The following is a 17,500-nucleotide window of genomic DNA, read 5'->3' as shown; positions in this document are numbered from 1 at the left end:
ATGTTCCGTCCATCTGTCCGCCAGGGTTGGACAGCAGGACGTGGACATCAAGCTGTCTGGTCACTTCATTAAGGAGATTCACTGCGTCTTCGTCAGCGAGATCAACGAGCAGGGAGAAGGTGAGACGTCTGTTGAATGTCAAACGTGTTTGGTCCTATCAGACGTGTCCTGAACATGTTTGAGAGGAAGAAGAAGTCCTTTGTTGCTCCATGTGCATGGTTGATGTACATGTGACCTCTGCATGTAACCCGGGCACCGTGGAGCAGCGAGCAGCGGCTCAACTCGAGGACCCACTCCGGCTGTCCTGTTAACACCTTGGTCAGGAGTCAGTACCTTAGACCCGGAGAGAACCCACGGAGACACGGCAGAACGTCGTTCTCGTGTTCAGATGTGTGCGTGAGTGAGTCAGTCAAATGCTCAGGTGTACATACCTGGTCCTCATTCAGATCTGGTCTGGGTCACATGTGGCACGCGAGTGTTTCTGGGCCACTGAGTCAACACGCGCACTGCCCACATATCACACAGGCCTTGAAAGTTCTTAAAGCTCATCGAGTCTACCGGGCCAGAACCGACCAATAGGAGGAGGTAGCTACTCATTTGTGTACAGAAGCAGGAAGTGACCTCGCTTGTGGTCATCAGGGACGATCCAACATCAGGTGAGGTCCAACCTGCCATCCTGGCTGCTGAGTTCCTCAGTGACCGCGCTCAGATTGCCCTCTGCTGCACGAAGGCAGCAGCTGCTGGTAGAGGTCGTCCTGCTGAGGTCCTTGGTTTGGCGTCAAATAATGTGTGTGTGTTGACTCCTCTCTCTCTCTCTCTCTCTCTCTCTCTTTCTCTCTCTAAGCTGCCAGGAAATCTGTCAGGTATTGTTCCTCCTAACTCCTAGTTACCATGGCAACATAAGCTTCATGTAGCGATGTCCCGATCAAGTCATTCCAACTCTGGTCCTTTGATTTTGATTATCAGCTGATCTTCAGGTCGAAAAAGTTTGCAACCCCGCGTATTCGCGACTTCTGACATCTACCAAACATTTGGATCAATCATTTCAAAATCATTTCTGGAGACAAACGCCATCTGATCCTTCAAAATGTTCGGGACATCTCTAATTCCTGCGTGGAATGTGTTTCCTGTGAGTGAACCTCCTCCCACCTTGTCTGTGCAGTGGTCGTCACTCTGGAGCCGCTGGTGGGTGCTGAGACGTACGTGAACGGGAAGCAGATCACCGATGCTGTGGTGCTGAAGCAAGGTGAGCTCGCAGAGCCACGTGGGACCTCCGCATACTAGTCCTGTCATGTTACATGTGTCTTGTGGGTTGCTAGGTAACCGTATCGTGATGGGGAAGAACCACGTGTTCCGCTTCAACCACCCAGAGCAGGCTCGCCTGGAGCGAGAGCGCAGTGCCCCGGTTGAGCAGCAGGGGGAGCCGGAGGACTGGAACTATGCTCAGAGGGAGCTGCTGGAGAAACAAGGCATCGACATCAAGCTGGAGATGGAGAAGAGGTTCTGATCAATAACCTGACAGCTGATCAGCTTCATTGATAACTGTTACTGTGTCATGTATGGAGGGCAGAGCCTGCTGCTGAAAAGACTCATACACACACAAATATATTTGTGTGTGTATGTGTATATAAGTACATTTATGTAGATCTATGTGTATATTTATGTAATATACACACATCTAGGTACATACACATCCGTATGTTTACATACGCAAAATCAACTCGTCAACTCAAGTTTTGAATCACTCGATGCACGCATATTTAATTTAACTTGTGGTGCATTTAATGACACCTATAGAGTTGTTTTTGTCATAATCCCCCATATGTCTGCATCCTCTGCTGTGATTGTTGGATGGATGATTGATGGATGATTGATGGATGATTGATGGATGAATGGATGGATGTTGATGGATGGATGGATGATTGATGGATGATTGATGGATGAATGGATGGATGATTGATGGATGGATGGATGGATGATTGATGGATGGATGGATGATTGATGGATGGATGGATGATTGATGGATGGATGGATGGATGATGATGGATGGCTGGATAGATGATGGATGGATGATGATGGATGGCTGGATAGATGATGGATGGATAGATGATGGATGGATGGATGGCTGGGTAGATGATGGATGGATGGATGGATAGATGATGGATGGATAGATGATGGATAGATGATGGATGGATGGATAGATGATGGATGGATGGATGATGGCTGGATGATGGATGGATGGATGATGATGGATGGATGGATGATGATGGATGGATGATGGATGGATGATGATGGATGGATAGATGATGGCTGGATGATGGATGGATGATGACGGATGGATGATGATGGATGGATGATGATGGATGGCTGGATAGATGATGGATGGATGGATGATGATGGATGGCTGGATAGATGATGGATGGATGGATGATGATGGATGGATGGATGATGATGGATGGATGATGATGATGGATGGATGGATGGATGGATGATGATGGATGGCTGGATAGATGATGGATGGATGATGGATGGATAGATGATGGATGGATGGATGGCTGGATAGATGATGGATGGATGGATAGATGATGGATGGATGATGATGGATGGATAGATGATGGATGATGGATGGATGATGATGGATGGATGATGGATGGATAGCTGGATAGATGATGGATGGATGATGGATGGATGGATGATGATGGATGGATGATGGATGGATAGATGATGGCTGGATGATGGATGGATGATGACGGATGGATGATGATGGATGGATGATGATGGATGGCTGGATAGATGATGGATGGATGGATGATGATGGATGGATGGATGATGATGGATGGATGATGATGATGGATGGATGGATGGATGGATGATGATGGATGGCTGGATAGATGATGGATGGATGATGGATGGATAGATGATGGATGGATGGATGGATGGATGATGATGGATGGCTGGATAGATGATGGATGGATGATGGATGGATAGATGATGGATGGATGGATGGATGATTCATGGATGGATTGATAGTCGGGCTGCTGTGTTTCAGGCTGCAGGACATGGAGACTCAGTACCGCAGAGAGAAGGAGGAAGCCGACCTGCTGCTGGAGCAACACCGTCTGGTTAGTTTTCACACGCCGTTCCTGGTGACGACGTGCATCCACATGCATGTTTCTGTTAGCTCAACTCAGCTCCCTTCCAGTTCCCCCATTGTTGTGGCTGGTTGTCATAGTGATACCAAGGGAAACTAATGTTGTGCAACTGGACTGTCACCTCTCATCCAGTTGTCAAGGAAACAGTCCAGTTGATGATGACACGCTTCTTAAGATGTAACGTGACCTGGATGACTGAGCGTCTTGACCCACAGACTACTGTCGTTTCGGAGAAAACTCCTGGCTCTGCTGAGCTGAGACCCGGGCTACTGGTACTGGTGGGAAGTGTTAGCGTAGCTCCGTCTCTGCCTGCATTAATATCAGGAGGGTTGTGTGTAACCTTGGTGATAAATACCAGTTTAACATGAGGAGACATTGTAGTGTTAGAATCAGACACGTAGCCGGAACTACTTTCCTGACTGGGAGCAGTGATTTGACGCAGCACCTCCAAAGCTCCACTGGAACTTGGGTCAACAGAACCAAAGGTTTGTTGAGGACTAGAAGAGCGACTGCTGCTACTGATCATGAGGAGGAGGAGGAGGAGGATTCCTGCTGGACACACCAGCATCCTGGACCTGAGCTAGCTGATGCTAACACTTCCACCCACTACCAATCATTGGGCTAAGATAACTAGCCTGGACCTGAGCTAGCTGATGCTAACACTACCACCTACTACCAGCCATTGGGCTAAGATAACTAGCCTGGACCTGAGCTAGCTGATGCTAACACTTCCACCCACTACCAGCCATTGGGCTAAGATAACTAGCCTGGACCTGAGCTAGCTGATGCTAACACTACCACCTACTACCAGCCATTGGGCTAAGATAACTAGCCTGGACCTGAGCTAGCTGATGCTAACACTTCCCACCCACTACCAGCCATTGGGCTAAGCTAACTAGCCTGGACCTGAGCTAGCTGATGCTAACACTTCCACCCACTACCAGCCATTGGGCTAAGCTAACCAGCATCCTGGACCTGAGCTAGCCGATGCTAACACTTCCACCCACTACCAGCCATTGGGCTAAGCTAACTAGCCTGAAGCTGAGCTAGCTGATGCTAACACTACCACCCACTACCAGCCATTGGACTAAGCTACTAGCCTGGACCTGAGCTAGCTGATGCTAACACTTCCACCCACTACCAGCCATTTGGCTAAGCTACTAGCCTGGACCTGAGCTAGCTGATGCTAACACTTCCACCCAGTACCAGCCATTGGGCTAAGCTAACTAGCCTGAACCTGAGCTAGCTGATGCTAACACTTCCCACCCACTACCATTCACTGTGCTAGGCTAACTAGCCAGGACCTGAGCTAGCTGATGCAACATTTCCCACCCACTATCAGCCATTGGGCTGAGCTAACTAGCTTGGACCTGAGCTCAGCAGGTCCCATCTGTCCAGCTGTCTGACTGTCTGTCTGTGTGTCCAGTATGCAGACAGTGACAGTGGAGACGATTCAGACAAACGTTCCTGTGAAGAGAGCTGGAGACTGATCTCATCACTGAGAGAGAAGCTGCCCGCCAACAAGGTACCCGTCTGTCCCTGTCCCCCTGTCTGTCTCCTCCCCTCCATCTCAGTCCCCTCATCTGTCTCTGTCTGCACATCTCAGGTTCAGTCCATTGTGAAGCGCTGTGGTCTTCCCAGCAGTGGGAAGCGGAGGGAGCCTCTCCGGGTTTATCAAATCCCTCAGAGGAGGCGGATCAGCAAAGACCCCAAACGGGTCACAATGGAGGACCTACGCATGCAGGCGGTCAAAGAGATCTGCTATGAGGTCTCTCTCACACACATACACCACACACACACCACACACACACCACACTTACACCACACACACACCTGTGTTCTTATAAAGTAGATGGGATTGGTAGGACTTGTCTCTGAGTGTGCTTGCCCCCCCCCCCCCCCCCCCCCAGGTGGCACTGGGAGATTTCCGTCACTCCCGTCAGGAGATCGAGGCGCTGTCCATCGTCAAGATGAAGGAGCTCTGTCGCATGTACGCCAAGAAGGACCTGAACGAGAAGGAGAGCTGGAAGGCAGTGGCACAGGACGTGTGTGACACTGTGGGCATCGGCGAGGAGAGGAGCCCCCCCGCTGAGGAGGGAGGAGACGGGGGAGGAGAGACGGGGGAGGGTGTAGGAGAGAAGGGAAAGGTGTACGATCTGAAGGCTCACATCGACAAACTGACTGACATTCTGGAGGTGAGTTTCCTTGTCGTCAGGTAACCTGGCGTCCTGCACCGCCAGAGCGTTGATGTGACTCATGTTCCTCTAGGAGGTGAAGCTGCAGAACAACATGAAGGACGAGGAGATCAAAGCTCTGAGGGACCGAATGATCAAGATGGAGAGCATCATACCTGTCCAGGTATGCTCACCTGCCTGTCAGGCCGGTTCTGGTTCTGGTCCTGCTCTCAGCACTTCATACTTGAACCTTTTCTCCAGGACGATGTGGTGAATGGCGAGGGAGGCGGGTTTCTTCAGAGAGAAGAGGACGGAGCCAGCGACAGCTCTGATGTCCCGGAGGCCCGAGTGCAGCGGCTGATGGATGAGGACCCGGCGTTCAGGAGGGGGCGCCTCCGCTGGCTGAAACAGGAGCAGCAGAGGATCCTGAACCTTCAGCAGCAGAACATCACCAAGAAACTACGCGGACTCAGTCAGAACCAGAACCAGGGTGAGGGGACACACTACTGACCCATAACCTCCTCCTGATCATGAGCGTGTGCAGGTCTAATGGTGCCGTCTGAGCCTGACCCTCCTGGTTTTTGTCCCCCCTGCAGGTCAGGGCTCCCCCATTGTTCCTGTCCACCTCCCAGGGACCGGACGCTTCATTCCTCCCCAGGAGTGCAAGCTCAAGTTCCCCTTCAAAAGTAACCCCGCCCACCGGTTGTCATGGGGACCTGCCAGCGCTGCCCTGCTGGCTCTGGGTCTGGGAGAGGGAGGAGGAGAAGAAGGAAAACAGGGTGAGGAGGGGGGAGAAGGAGGAGTGGAGGGTAAAGGCTCTCCCTCACCACCGCCTCCACAGGGACAATCTCCTGCTCTCTTGCCCCTTCCATTTCAGGGTCCGCCCCCCCGCATGCGTACACCTAGCCCTCATCGTGCCTGGCAACAGCGTAACCAGGGCAACCAGAGTGGCTACAACCAGAACCAGAGCGGCAACCAAAACCAGCAGCGGCGTTACCGCCGCAACTCTCTGGACAGCTCCACTCATGGCAACAGTTACTACGACAATGACCAGCATCATGGTGGTGGCGGTGGTCACCAAGGGCGACCAAGACAGAGGAGGGGGGCATCGCCCGGGCCAGGAGGGGAAAGAGGAAGAGGAGGAGGAGGAGGAGTGAGGGATAGGGACAGAGACGGCGGCTTCCATTATAACCAACATCAGCACCATCAGCTCCACCACCATCCCTATTTCAACCCCCATAATGCACCATTCCAGCCTGGACCTTTCCCAAACTACCACAGCCTGCCACGCCCCCGGGCCCCGCCTCCTCCTGCTGAGATGTTACTCGGGGCGCTACCACCGCAGGGTGGGTGGGGCTTCACCACTCCACCACGGATGAGACGGCAGTTCAGCGCACCAGACCTCAAAAACAAGGAAACACCCATCTGACCTTTGACCTCTGAAACTCTGACCTTGGCCTCGGCCACAGGGAGGTTCTTGATTGGCTGAAGGACAGGGGACGGTCCAGATGCTGTAGAGAATAGGCTGTGTGGGTGTGTGTGTGCGCCTTTGTGTGGGTGTGTATGTGTGGGTGTGGGTGTGTGTGAGCCTTTGTGTGGGTGTGTATGTGTGTGTGTGTGTGTGTGTGTGTGTGCGCGCGCCTTTGTGTGTTTGTTTCAGCACTTTTGTCATGCACAACTATAACTGAATCAAGCGTGTTTGTGTGTGTGTGTGTGTGTGTGTGTGTGTGTGTGTGTGTGTGTTGGCTAATAACATTTACGGGTTAGCTGTTATGTTACCATAGCAACACTGTTTAGGAAACATGGATTATTAATATTGGTCTGTCAAACAGGATGGAAGTTATTGATTTTATTTTATTGATTTTATTGGTTGCTGATTTTCTGTGTTTGATGAGTTGGGATGTTAGCCCCGATGCTAGCTGCTGTTAGCTGTTGGGGATTATTTTGGTTGTTTGGATAGGTCTTTGTATGTTAGAGACCCTTAGCTGCTGTTAGCCCAGGAGGCTAACTAGCCTGCTTCAGCCTGAGAGGTCTGCTTTAGCTCAGGCTAATCATTAGCCTGAGCAGGGAGCAAGCAAGGACTAGTTAGCTTGAAGGCTGGTGAGCTATTCGGTAAATGTACAGAACTTTGGAACAGTTTATTAGTGGTTGCCTAGCGTAGCGTAGCCTAAAGACGGCAGCATTCAACTTTCATGGGAACTTATGTACTAGTTGAGCAAACACGTCTCACAAAAACAGACGTGTGCGTGCTAGCTCATGTAGCTGGCACATGATGCTGGACTGGACTGGACGTGAGCCTCCATTTTCACTGGGTTCTGACACTTGGACAGAACAGTGATGAATTAAACTTTAGTGATTCTTGTTGTCGGCGTCTCTCCTGTGAGACGTGAATGCTGCATCGCTACAACCAAAGAGCGCTGACTGACGCACCGCTGCACAGACGTCAGTACGGACGACGACGTGGAGGAGGAGGAGGTGTTGTGGTTGATGTGCAAAGTGTGTATATTTGAAGTGTTTATATGGATTTTAATTTTTGAAACCTCGCTGTGTGTCATGTGACTGCGGCGAGTTCATTGTTTGTAGCAATTGTAGGAAATGTAGTAAGTGGAATCTTTATGGATCATGGGAGTTGTATGAAGTGTCAGGTGGATGTAGGGCTGTGCATGAGGACCTCTGGGAAATGTAGTTTGAGTGGAGGATAAGAAAAGGAAAAGAAGAATGTTTGAAGGTGAAAGGAGAGATACAATATCGTAGTGAGTTGGAGCAGAGAGGAAGAATAAACTCCCAACTCCATGTCAGTGATGGGGGGAGTTGGGAGGTCGATGCTGCCTTCGAAGGATGTCGGAAAGTTGGGAACTGCTTTTCAAACAAGTTCGTGATTGGACTCATTTGTTCTTGACCTGACAGAAGTTGAAATCGATAACTTGAGGATTTTTGGGGCACATTTCTGCTCAAACACACTGCTGTTCGGGCTGACGTCAACAACGACTCGCTAAACAGCCCAATGAGTTTGGCTGAGAGCGACCTTTGACCTTTTAAGGTTCTGATATCAGACAATGAGAAACCTGTCACTCCCCGAGGAGACGGGATAACGTTGAGATCTGATCATTCTGGAGCTCATTGTTGCTCCTGGTAGATTCAGAGTTTCATGTTTTCTAGTTGACATGGAACAAAGTAACAACAGAGCTGAGCAGGAAGTCAGAGCCCTGCTGACCAATCACAGCGCGAGGTGGGTGTGTCCACATTAGTGATGTGACTGAACAACCGACTTCCGACATGCTCTCACGTCGACAGGAAAGTCACAATTGGAATTCTTTTTTTCCTTTTGTCCATCTTGTCAGGCCTGATCCTGGATCAGTTGCCTCTCAAATCACTCCTGGCGCAGTGAGCTGGCCTTCAAAGTAAAAGCAGTTTGTTAGTTTTGTTTTTCTGAGTCTTACTCTGAAAAATTCTGGTTGGAAGTCAAGCGATTCTGTGGCTTGTCACAAGATACCACTTGTTCCCTCACTTGTTTGGTGGCCACAGGAAGTAGCGCGTCCCCTGGTCGGCGTGCCTGAGACAAGACCAAACTGTTCCCTGATCTGAAAGCAGGTTTGAAGCCAGGAAACAAACCAAGTGAGCGACTTGATTGATCAGTGGCCCCAACAAAGAAGAAATACACTGATCAACCAATACAAGGAGGCAGCAATCGTGTGACCACCAGTTCGTGCACTCATCAGTACGGCCGCTCCGGTGCTCCATGCTGATGTGCAGACGCTTGTTACCAACTCTCCAAGTTACCGAAACAGGGAGTCACATGTCGAGGAGGACGCCGTTGAACGCTCCGGCTGCTGGACTCCAGCATACATTGTTAGACCGCCACCATAAACGCCGTCCTGCTGGTGTCACAAGGCGTATTGGTTCTTCATGATGAGTCACAGGAGGTTTCTCAACCTTCCTGGCGTTAAAACAAACCTTGGAGATTATTATCGCCATGTGGCGAGTAAATAAAGCACCTATTGTACTAGAGGGTTACCAAGGCAACCAGTTCCTGGAACATCTACGACCACCTGCAACAAAGCGTGTTCAGATGAACATGGCTCCGTGGCGTGTACGCATTCACCCAGAAATTTCCAACTTCCCACGTTAACTGAATGCAGCATCAGACTATAAATTGTCTAGGGCTTGGGGGCCTAAGCCCCGCCCACATTGATGATGGCATCATGGGAGATGATGAGGTGAGCATCTTCCTGAAGCTGAGCCAGCCAATGGGAGTGTTCCTTCTGGCAGCTCGTCCAGTCAGGCACGCCGCCGCCATGACAATGAAGATGAACAGTTCGTGATTGGTCTGAGAGGTATGACATCAGCTCTGCCTTCAACCAATCACAGGACAATCTTGATTACCTGCTGCCTCTGCGGGGCCTGATGGGAAATGTTGTTTCCTCTTATTGTTTTTTTAAAAATATTTCTGTATTTTTAATTGTTTTTTAATTTCCAGCTTTGGCCTCTGATTGGCTGTTTTTCTTCTGTGTATTCATTGCTTCCTGTTTGAGTATTCTAACCCCACCTACATGTGCTACCTTTGCTTTGTGATGTCATCACATCATCATCGCTACTGTTATCATTCATAGTTACATGTCATTAATGTTGGTTTCTTTCGGATGCTGCTAAAGGAGCTTTTTGCCCTCATGCAACCAGTGTGTGTGTGTGTGTGTGTGTGTGTGTGTGTGTGTGTGTTTATGTGTGTGTATTCTGGGTTATTATAGAATCATTATCAGGAGTTTGTTTGACTTTATCAAGATTTTGTTTCTTTACTTCCTCATAATTGTCCATTTAGTTTTGTTGTGTTGAACTGTTGAACCCCCCCCCCCCCACAGTATGACATCAGGACTCATGATGACATCATCAAGCCCTGCTCCTATTGGTTCAGAGCCCCTCTGTAGTATTTGTCTGTTGTTGTATCAGGAAAGAAACTCAGGCTCTACCTGCAATAAACTGTCAGTAAGAAGGAAAGTCGTTTCTTCGTCTTTCTGTAGAAAACTGTGGAGACTTTCAAAATAAAAGTTTGACTGAAATCTGATGTTAACTTGTGAACTGTGATGCATCAATGTTGTCATGGCTGCAAACTCCATGTTGTTGTTAAACTTAAGTCCAAAACAGTGCACAGACTTAAGTGACTGGCAGCCATGTTCATGCGTCCCAGCAGGTAGACACTGGCACAAGTGATTGACAGCTGCAATGATGGACGGCCATGATGAACGAGATAAATCCCACCTGTGTTCACCTGCTGGGCTGCCAGAACGGACCTGGGAGAAGAAACCAGAACCCAAGCCAATAAGACTCCCTTTTACAAAGCTATTTGTTTCAGTGTGTTTTCAGTCACAGCTGCGCTCTGGTGGGAGGGGGAGGGTCCTCCCCCGGAGCAGGCGGTGAGTCTGACTCGCTGGTGCGGTGAGAGCTGAGCTGAAGTGATGACACTGGTGTGGTTTCAGTCCAGTATGGCAAAACTTGTTGGCGTGATATTAATATCTGGATGAAAAGTTGCTCCCATGGGCCCTGCTGGGCTCCCTCTGGGAGGACCAATCACAACAAGAGAAAATCACTCGTGATTTCTGTTGTCAAACATTTCGTTTATTCACACCACAGAAGCAAAAAAAAATAAAAACAGAATTCAGAGAAAAATCAGGTGGGAGAGGTTTGAGACCTAAGGGAGATTAAAATACTGTCAACATTTCAATCAAGAAAGGAAGAAAAGGTTTGGGTGAAAAGCTATTAACAAAGCAGCATGAAGAGAGGAAACTGGTGTGTGTGTGTGTGTGTAGGCTTGATCAGACGATGGCGGGGGAGGTAACTGCATGACTCGATTCATCCATGTTCTCCAAATTGAACTTCTAGTTTCTAACTTCCTGTTCAGTCGGACTCCCTGAGCCATGTGACACCGGCCCGTTCCAGACTGACGTTGTAGAATTCCTGAAAATCAAACTCCCTCCAGGGACCCTCTGTTCACATACAGGATGCATTTCTTCCATAACAGATTCTTCATTTCAAAATAAGACTGGAACCACACTGGGTTCTACTTGGTGAATGCGAACACTCAGAGAAGCAGCACTTATTACGTGATTTGACTACTAACCCTGACTACTAGTACAATAGTATAATAGTACGCAGCACTACTTTAATTGTCATTCATGGCCACTCCACCAGCTCCTACAGACAGAAGTCACTGCTGGACACTTCTGTCCGATCCTCTTGTGTCAGTTGTTTTATTCTCATGGTAAAATCAAAACTGTCGCGCTGCTTTTCATGTGTCCTTCTGACTTGGCGGCAGATCAAACAGATAACTGGTCATCACCAGAAGTTAGTTTTTCCCTCGACAAAAATCAAAGGACAAGATACTTTAGTAGCAGGCATTTAACAGAGAGCAGAATAAGTTCAGGACTCTTCATCTTTAGAATTTTGGGAGACTGTTGAAACACACTTGTGCTTCTTCAGCGTCGATGCCCAGGAGAACGATCTGTGACACACCGAGCACCAGTACGGTTTGTGTCCAGTGTGGACGCGCTGGTGATCTGAGAGTTTGGTTGCAGATATGAAGCATTTGCCACAGTGTTGACAACGATGTGGTTTCAACCCTGAATGGTAAACCTTATGCATATTATACGAGGATGCTGATCGGAAGTTTTTCCCACATTCCTTACAACTGTATGGTTTCTCTCCAGTGTGAATACACTCATGACTGGAGCAGTTTGCCAATTTGGTATACGATTTGTCACAGAATTTGCACTTGTAGGGTTTCTCTCCTGTATGAATACGTCGGTGGACTATCAAACCACCTGGACGGGCAAAAGATTTCCCACATTGTTTACAGTGGTATGGTTTCTCTCCAGTGTGCACTCTCTGATGAAACCTTAAAGTTTTTACTGTTTTGAATGTTTGGTCACAGAGCTGACAACTGAACAGTCTCTCATCAGTATGGGTAAGCTCATGAATTCTCAGATACCCGATGGTTCTGAATGTTTTCTCACACTGAATGCAGCTGTATGGTTTCTCCTCAGTGTGGGTATGCACGTGTGATTTTAATTTGTACATAGTTGTGAAAGCTTTACCACACAGGTCACAAATATGCAACCTCTCTCCAGAGTGGGTAAGATCATGTCTTCTTAAGTACTTCATAGTTGTGAATGCTTTCCCACACTCATCACAACTATACGGTCTCTCTCCAGAGTGGGTAAGCTCATGTCTTCTAAGATAGTCCATAGTTATGAATGTTTTCTCACACTGATTGCAGCTATATGGTCTCTCCACAGAGTGAGTACGCTTATGTCTTCTTAAATACTTCAGGATCGTGAATGCTTTCCCACACTGGTCGCAGTTGAATGGTCTCTCTTCCAACCGTGAAAACTCAGGTCCTCTTAGATGATCCATGGTTGCAGCTGTAATGTTTCTCTCCAAAGTGAACCTCTGCTGAAGTGGAAACTGCGCTGGGGCTTAAATACAGCGGTGAGGTCGGGTTCTTCTTGTGCCTCCTTGTTTCTATGGTGACAGACAGAGGGCATCAGTGAGGTACAGTGACTGAGGGGGTAATCTGTTTTCTGAGGGTTTGAACATGAAACCATTTCTCAGCTAAATAGCAGCTATAACTGCATGTTCCTGGTGCATCAGGCAGAACCTGACAGCGGCCCGCTGGTGAGAACGTGTCAGGTGTTATATCACCGCCTCATGATGAGAACCATCTTCCATCTACAGCGTGTGGTTCTTCCCCTGCTCTGCTGGTGCCATAAATACACCGAGCTGCCAGAACAGGTTTCCTGTTGACTGACAGCTGCATCCACCACAGAATAGTAAACACGAAACTCAGCAGACAAATAAATGGGCCACAAAAGTTTAATTTATTAGATTTAAATTTTACTGTGGCAGGCCGACTAATAAATCCTGTTCTAGATTTAAAGAGACACTTGACACAGAAAGTGTTTCTGCCTTTCAAGAACTCACAAACAGGTTTGTTCCGTCGTCCCTCCTTCATGACTCCAGAGAAAGCGGCCTCGTAGATTTGGTGATGGCCATCATTCCATTGTAATCTACGTGATGCAGGAGGTAAAAATCATCTTGGTGTGCAGAATACTCCTATTAGCAAGTACTTGTGGGGGAAAATACACTTTTTAGGTGGACATTTGATATATTTTCAATTTTTCCCCTTAGCAAATGTAACATGCAACCCTGGTGAGGATGATAGGTTGTAAAATATACTTATGTCAACAAATAACTAAAGAAACACATTAACTCATAAAGCGTGCACCCATAGATATTTAGCCGGTGTTAGCCTCCTTGCTAGCATCTATGATAGTCCACTGATATTAGCCTCCTTGCTAGCATCTATGATAGTCCACTGATATTAGCCTCCTTGCTGGCATCTATGATAGTCCACTGATATCAGCCTCCTTGCTAGCATCTATGATAGTCCACTGATATTAGCCTCCTTGCTGGCATCTATGATAGTCTACTGATATTAGCCTCCTTGCTAGCATCTATGATAGTCCACTGATATCAGCCTCCTTGCTAGCATCTATGATAGTCCACTGATATTAGCCTCCTTGCTAGCATCTATGATAGTCCACTGATATTAGCCTCCTTGCTGGCATCTATGATAGTCCACTGATATTAGCCTCCTTGCTAGCATCTATGATAGTCCACTGATATCAGCCTCCTTGCTGGCATCTACGATAGTCCACTGATATTAGCCTCCTTGCTAGCATCTATGATAGTCCACTGATATTAGCCTCCTTGCTAGCATCTATGATAGTCCACTGATATTAGCCTCCTTGCTAGCATCTATGATAGTCCACTGATATTAGCCTCCTTGCTGGCATCTATGATAGTCCACTGATATCAGCCTCCTTGCTGGCATCTACGATAGTCCACTGATATTAGCCTCCTTGCTAGCATCTATGATAGTCCACTGATATCAGCCTCCTTGCTAGCATCTATGATAGTCCACTGATATTAGCCTCCTTGCTGGCATCTATGATAGTCCACTGATATTAGCCTCCTTGCTGGCATCTACGATAGTCCACTGATATCAGCCTCCTTGCTGGCATCTATGATAGTCCACTGATATTAGCCTCCTTGCTGGCATCTATGATAGTCCACTGATATTAGCCTCCTTGCTAGCATCTATGATAGTCCACTGATATTAGCCTCCTTGCTGGCATCTATGATAGTCCACTGATATCAGCCTCCTTGCTAGCATCTATGATAGTCCACTGATATTAGCCTCCTTGCTAGCATCTATGATAGTCCACTGATATTAGCCTCCTTGCTGGCATCTATGATAGTCCACTGATATTAGCCTCCTTGCTGGCATCTATGATAGTCCACTGATATTAGCCTCCTTGCTGGCATCTATGATAGTCCACTGATATTAGCCTCCTTGCTGGCATCTATGATAGTCCACTGATATTAGCCTCCTTGCTAGCATCTATGATAGTCCACTGATATTAGCCTCCTTGCTGGCATCTATGATAGTCCACTGATATTAGCCTCCTTGCTGGCATCTACGATAGTCCACTGATATCAGCCTCCTTGCTGGCATCTATGATAGTCCACTGATATTAGCCTCCTTGCTGGCATCTATGATAGTCCACTGATATTAGCCTCCTTGCTAGCATCTATGATAGTCCACTGATATTAGCCTCCTTGCTAGCATCTATGATAGTCCACTGATATCAGCCTCCTTGCTGGCATCTATGATAGTCCACTGATATCAGCCTCCTTGCTGGCATCTACGATAGTCCACTGATATTAGCCTCCTTGCTGGCATCTACGATAGTCCACTGATATTAGCCTCCTTGCTAGCATCTATGATAGTCCACTGATATCAGCCTCCTTGCTAGCATCTATGATAGTCCACTGATATTAGCCTCCTTGCTGGCATCTACGATAGTCCACTGATATTAGCCTCCTTGCTAGCATCTATGATAGTCCACTGATATCAGCCTCCTTGCTAGCATCTATGATAGTCCACTGATATTGGCCTCCTTGCTAGCATCTATGATAGTCCACTGATATTAGCCTCCTTGCTGGCATCTACGATAGTCCACTGATATCAGCCTCCTTGCTAGCATCTATGATAGTCCACTGATATTAGCCTCCTTGCTGGCATCTACGATAGTCCACTGATATCAGCCTCCTTGCTGGCATCTATGATAGTCCACTGATATTAGCCTCCTTGCTGGCATCTATGATAGTCCACTGATATTAGCCTCCTTGCTGGCATCTATGATAGTCCACTGATATTAGCCTCCTTGCTAGCATCTATGATAGTCCACTGATATTAGCCTCCTTGCTAGCATCTATGATAGTCCACTGATATTAGCCTCCTTGCTAGCATCTATGATAGTCCACTGATATTAGCCTCCTTGCTAGCATCTACGATAGTCCACTGATATCAGCCTCCTTGGTACATCCCTGGTAGTCCCCTGATATCAGCCTCCACTAACCCGTGACAGCAGAGTTAGCCCGAGTTGTAGTTCTCGTCCGTGGGCGCTAGCTTCTCAGCCGAGCATACTGGTCCGGTCACAGCACCGCAGATCCGTGGCTGGAGCTGCCACATTCAAATAATCCGAATGACACCACGCCGCTTAAGGCCGAAAGCTGAAGTCGAAAACTCGTTTTTCACCTGAAGTCCAGGTCCCAGGTCCACAGTTCGAGAGGGAGCCAAAGGCGACGCTGCGGAGCTCGTCTGCTTCGGTTCCCGGGGGTTCCGCAGCGCAGGCGCGGTACTGCCCTCTAGCGGTCACCGTCGCGGGGTCCGCCGGATCTCGGTCCGTGGAGTGGATTTGTTTTGTCCTGTGAGGGAAGACATCAGAGCCTCGTGTCAGGCTCCGGCTACTTCAAGAACAAAGGCTGACAGCTTCAGAACACGGAACCAATGGCCACCATCTTCAATGACTGGAGCCAGCAGGAGGACGTCTGGGACCGAGCAGGGCCAGCAGCTGGGCTAGCTGGTCCGGGTCTCTGACAGTCCGGTTTGGGTTCATCTGTGACGTGATGTGCAGTGGAACTGGAACTGTGCTGGTTACCTGGGTCGGGTCCGGCTGACTTTCATCCCTGCATGATGAAGAGAAGAGGTTCAGTCAGCCAGCAGGATAAGAACCCTCATGACATCAGTGGTTTCACAGAACCTGGTTCTGAAACTTGCTCCATCAAAGGTTTGTCTCTCCATATTTAGTTCCTGAAAGGGGGGTCCTGCATCTGACTTAGGGTCACGGACTGGGTCATGATGGATGGATGGATGATGGATGGATGATGGATGATGGATGATGGATGGATGATGGATGGATGGATGATGGATGGATGGATGATGGATGGATGATGGATGATGGATGATGGATGGATGATGGATAGATGATGGATGGATGATGGATGGATGATGGATGGGTGATGGATGGATGATGGATGGGTGATGGATGGATGATGGATGATGGATGGGTGATGGATGGATGGATGATGGATGGATGGATGATGGATGGATGGATGATGGATGGATGATGGATAGATGATGGATGGATGATGGATGGGTGATGGATGGATGATGGATGGGTGATGGATGGATGATGGATGATGGATGGGTGATGGATGGATGATAGATGGGTGATGGATGATGGATGGATGATGGATGGATGATTGATGGGTGATGGATGGATGGATGGATGGATGATGGATGGATGACGGATGGGTGATGGATGGATGATGGATGGATGGATGGATGGATGAATGGATGGATGAATGGATGATAGATGGATGATGGATGGGTGATGGATGGATGATGGATGGATGAATGGATGATGGATGGATGATGGACGGATGAATGGATGATGGATGGATGAAGGATGGATGATGAATGGGTGATGGACGGATGATGGATGGATGATGGATGGATGATGGATGGATTATGGATGGATGGATGGATGATGGATGGGTGATGGATGGATGATGGATGGATGGATGGATGATGGATGGATGGATGATGGATGGATGGATGGATGAATGGATGATGGATGGGTGATGGACGGATGATGGATGGATGATGGATGGATGAATGGATGATGGATGGATGAATGGATGATGGATGGATGATGGACGATGAATGGATGATGGATGGATGAAGGATGGATGATGGATGGGTGATGGATGGAT

At 48.2% G+C, this 17,500-nt stretch overlaps 2 protein-coding genes across 4 annotated transcripts in view; one reads left to right on the top strand and one right to left on the bottom strand.

Annotated features, from left to right (window-relative positions):
• The window catches only part of LOC147239011 (kinesin-like protein KIF1C), a 23,749-nt gene extending 16,679 nt beyond the window's left edge, over positions 1-7,070 (top strand). The window contains exons 20-29 of the mRNA XM_086196742.1: positions 25-119; positions 1,163-1,246; positions 1,320-1,500; positions 3,050-3,122; positions 4,579-4,677; positions 4,759-4,920; positions 5,063-5,347; positions 5,421-5,510; positions 5,588-5,816; positions 5,923-7,070. Of these exons, the coding sequence (XP_086052868.1) occupies positions 25-119; positions 1,163-1,246; positions 1,320-1,500; positions 3,050-3,122; positions 4,579-4,677; positions 4,759-4,920; positions 5,063-5,347; positions 5,421-5,510; positions 5,588-5,816; positions 5,923-6,755 (2,131 nt within the window). The 3' untranslated portion in view covers positions 6,756-7,070. The remainder of the gene's footprint in view (positions 1-24; positions 120-1,162; positions 1,247-1,319; positions 1,501-3,049; positions 3,123-4,578; positions 4,678-4,758; positions 4,921-5,062; positions 5,348-5,420; positions 5,511-5,587; positions 5,817-5,922) is intronic.
• Positions 7,071-10,907: 3,837 nt separating this feature from the next.
• The window catches only part of LOC147239010 (uncharacterized), an 11,196-nt gene continuing 4,603 nt past the window's right edge, over positions 10,908-17,500 (bottom strand). Inside the window, exons 2-5 of one of the 3 annotated variants that reach the window (XM_086196781.1) lie at positions 16,384-16,411; positions 15,802-16,150; positions 13,298-13,383; positions 10,908-12,838 (exon numbers count right to left, since the gene is read on the bottom strand). In XM_086196781.1, the coding sequence (XP_086052907.1) occupies positions 11,738-12,730 (993 nt within the window). In that variant the 5' untranslated portion in view covers positions 12,731-12,838; positions 13,298-13,383; positions 15,802-16,150; positions 16,384-16,411 and the 3' untranslated portion in view covers positions 10,908-11,737. Of the gene's footprint in view, positions 12,839-13,297; positions 13,718-15,801; positions 16,151-16,240; positions 17,210-17,500 lie in introns of those variants that run through there. The other 2 variants (XM_086196779.1, XM_086196782.1) reach the window with 2 other exon arrangements.

This window comes from Aulostomus chinensis, chromosome 24 (genome assembly GCF_037954235.1).
Source record: "Aulostomus chinensis isolate RoL2024-O1b breed Wild chromosome 24, RoL_Achi_v1.0, whole genome shotgun sequence".
Classification (NCBI taxonomy): domain Eukaryota; kingdom Metazoa; phylum Chordata; class Actinopteri; order Syngnathiformes; family Aulostomidae; genus Aulostomus; species Aulostomus chinensis.
Note: the sequence above shows the minus strand (reverse complement) of the source record. Positions and strands in the feature narration are given on the sequence as shown.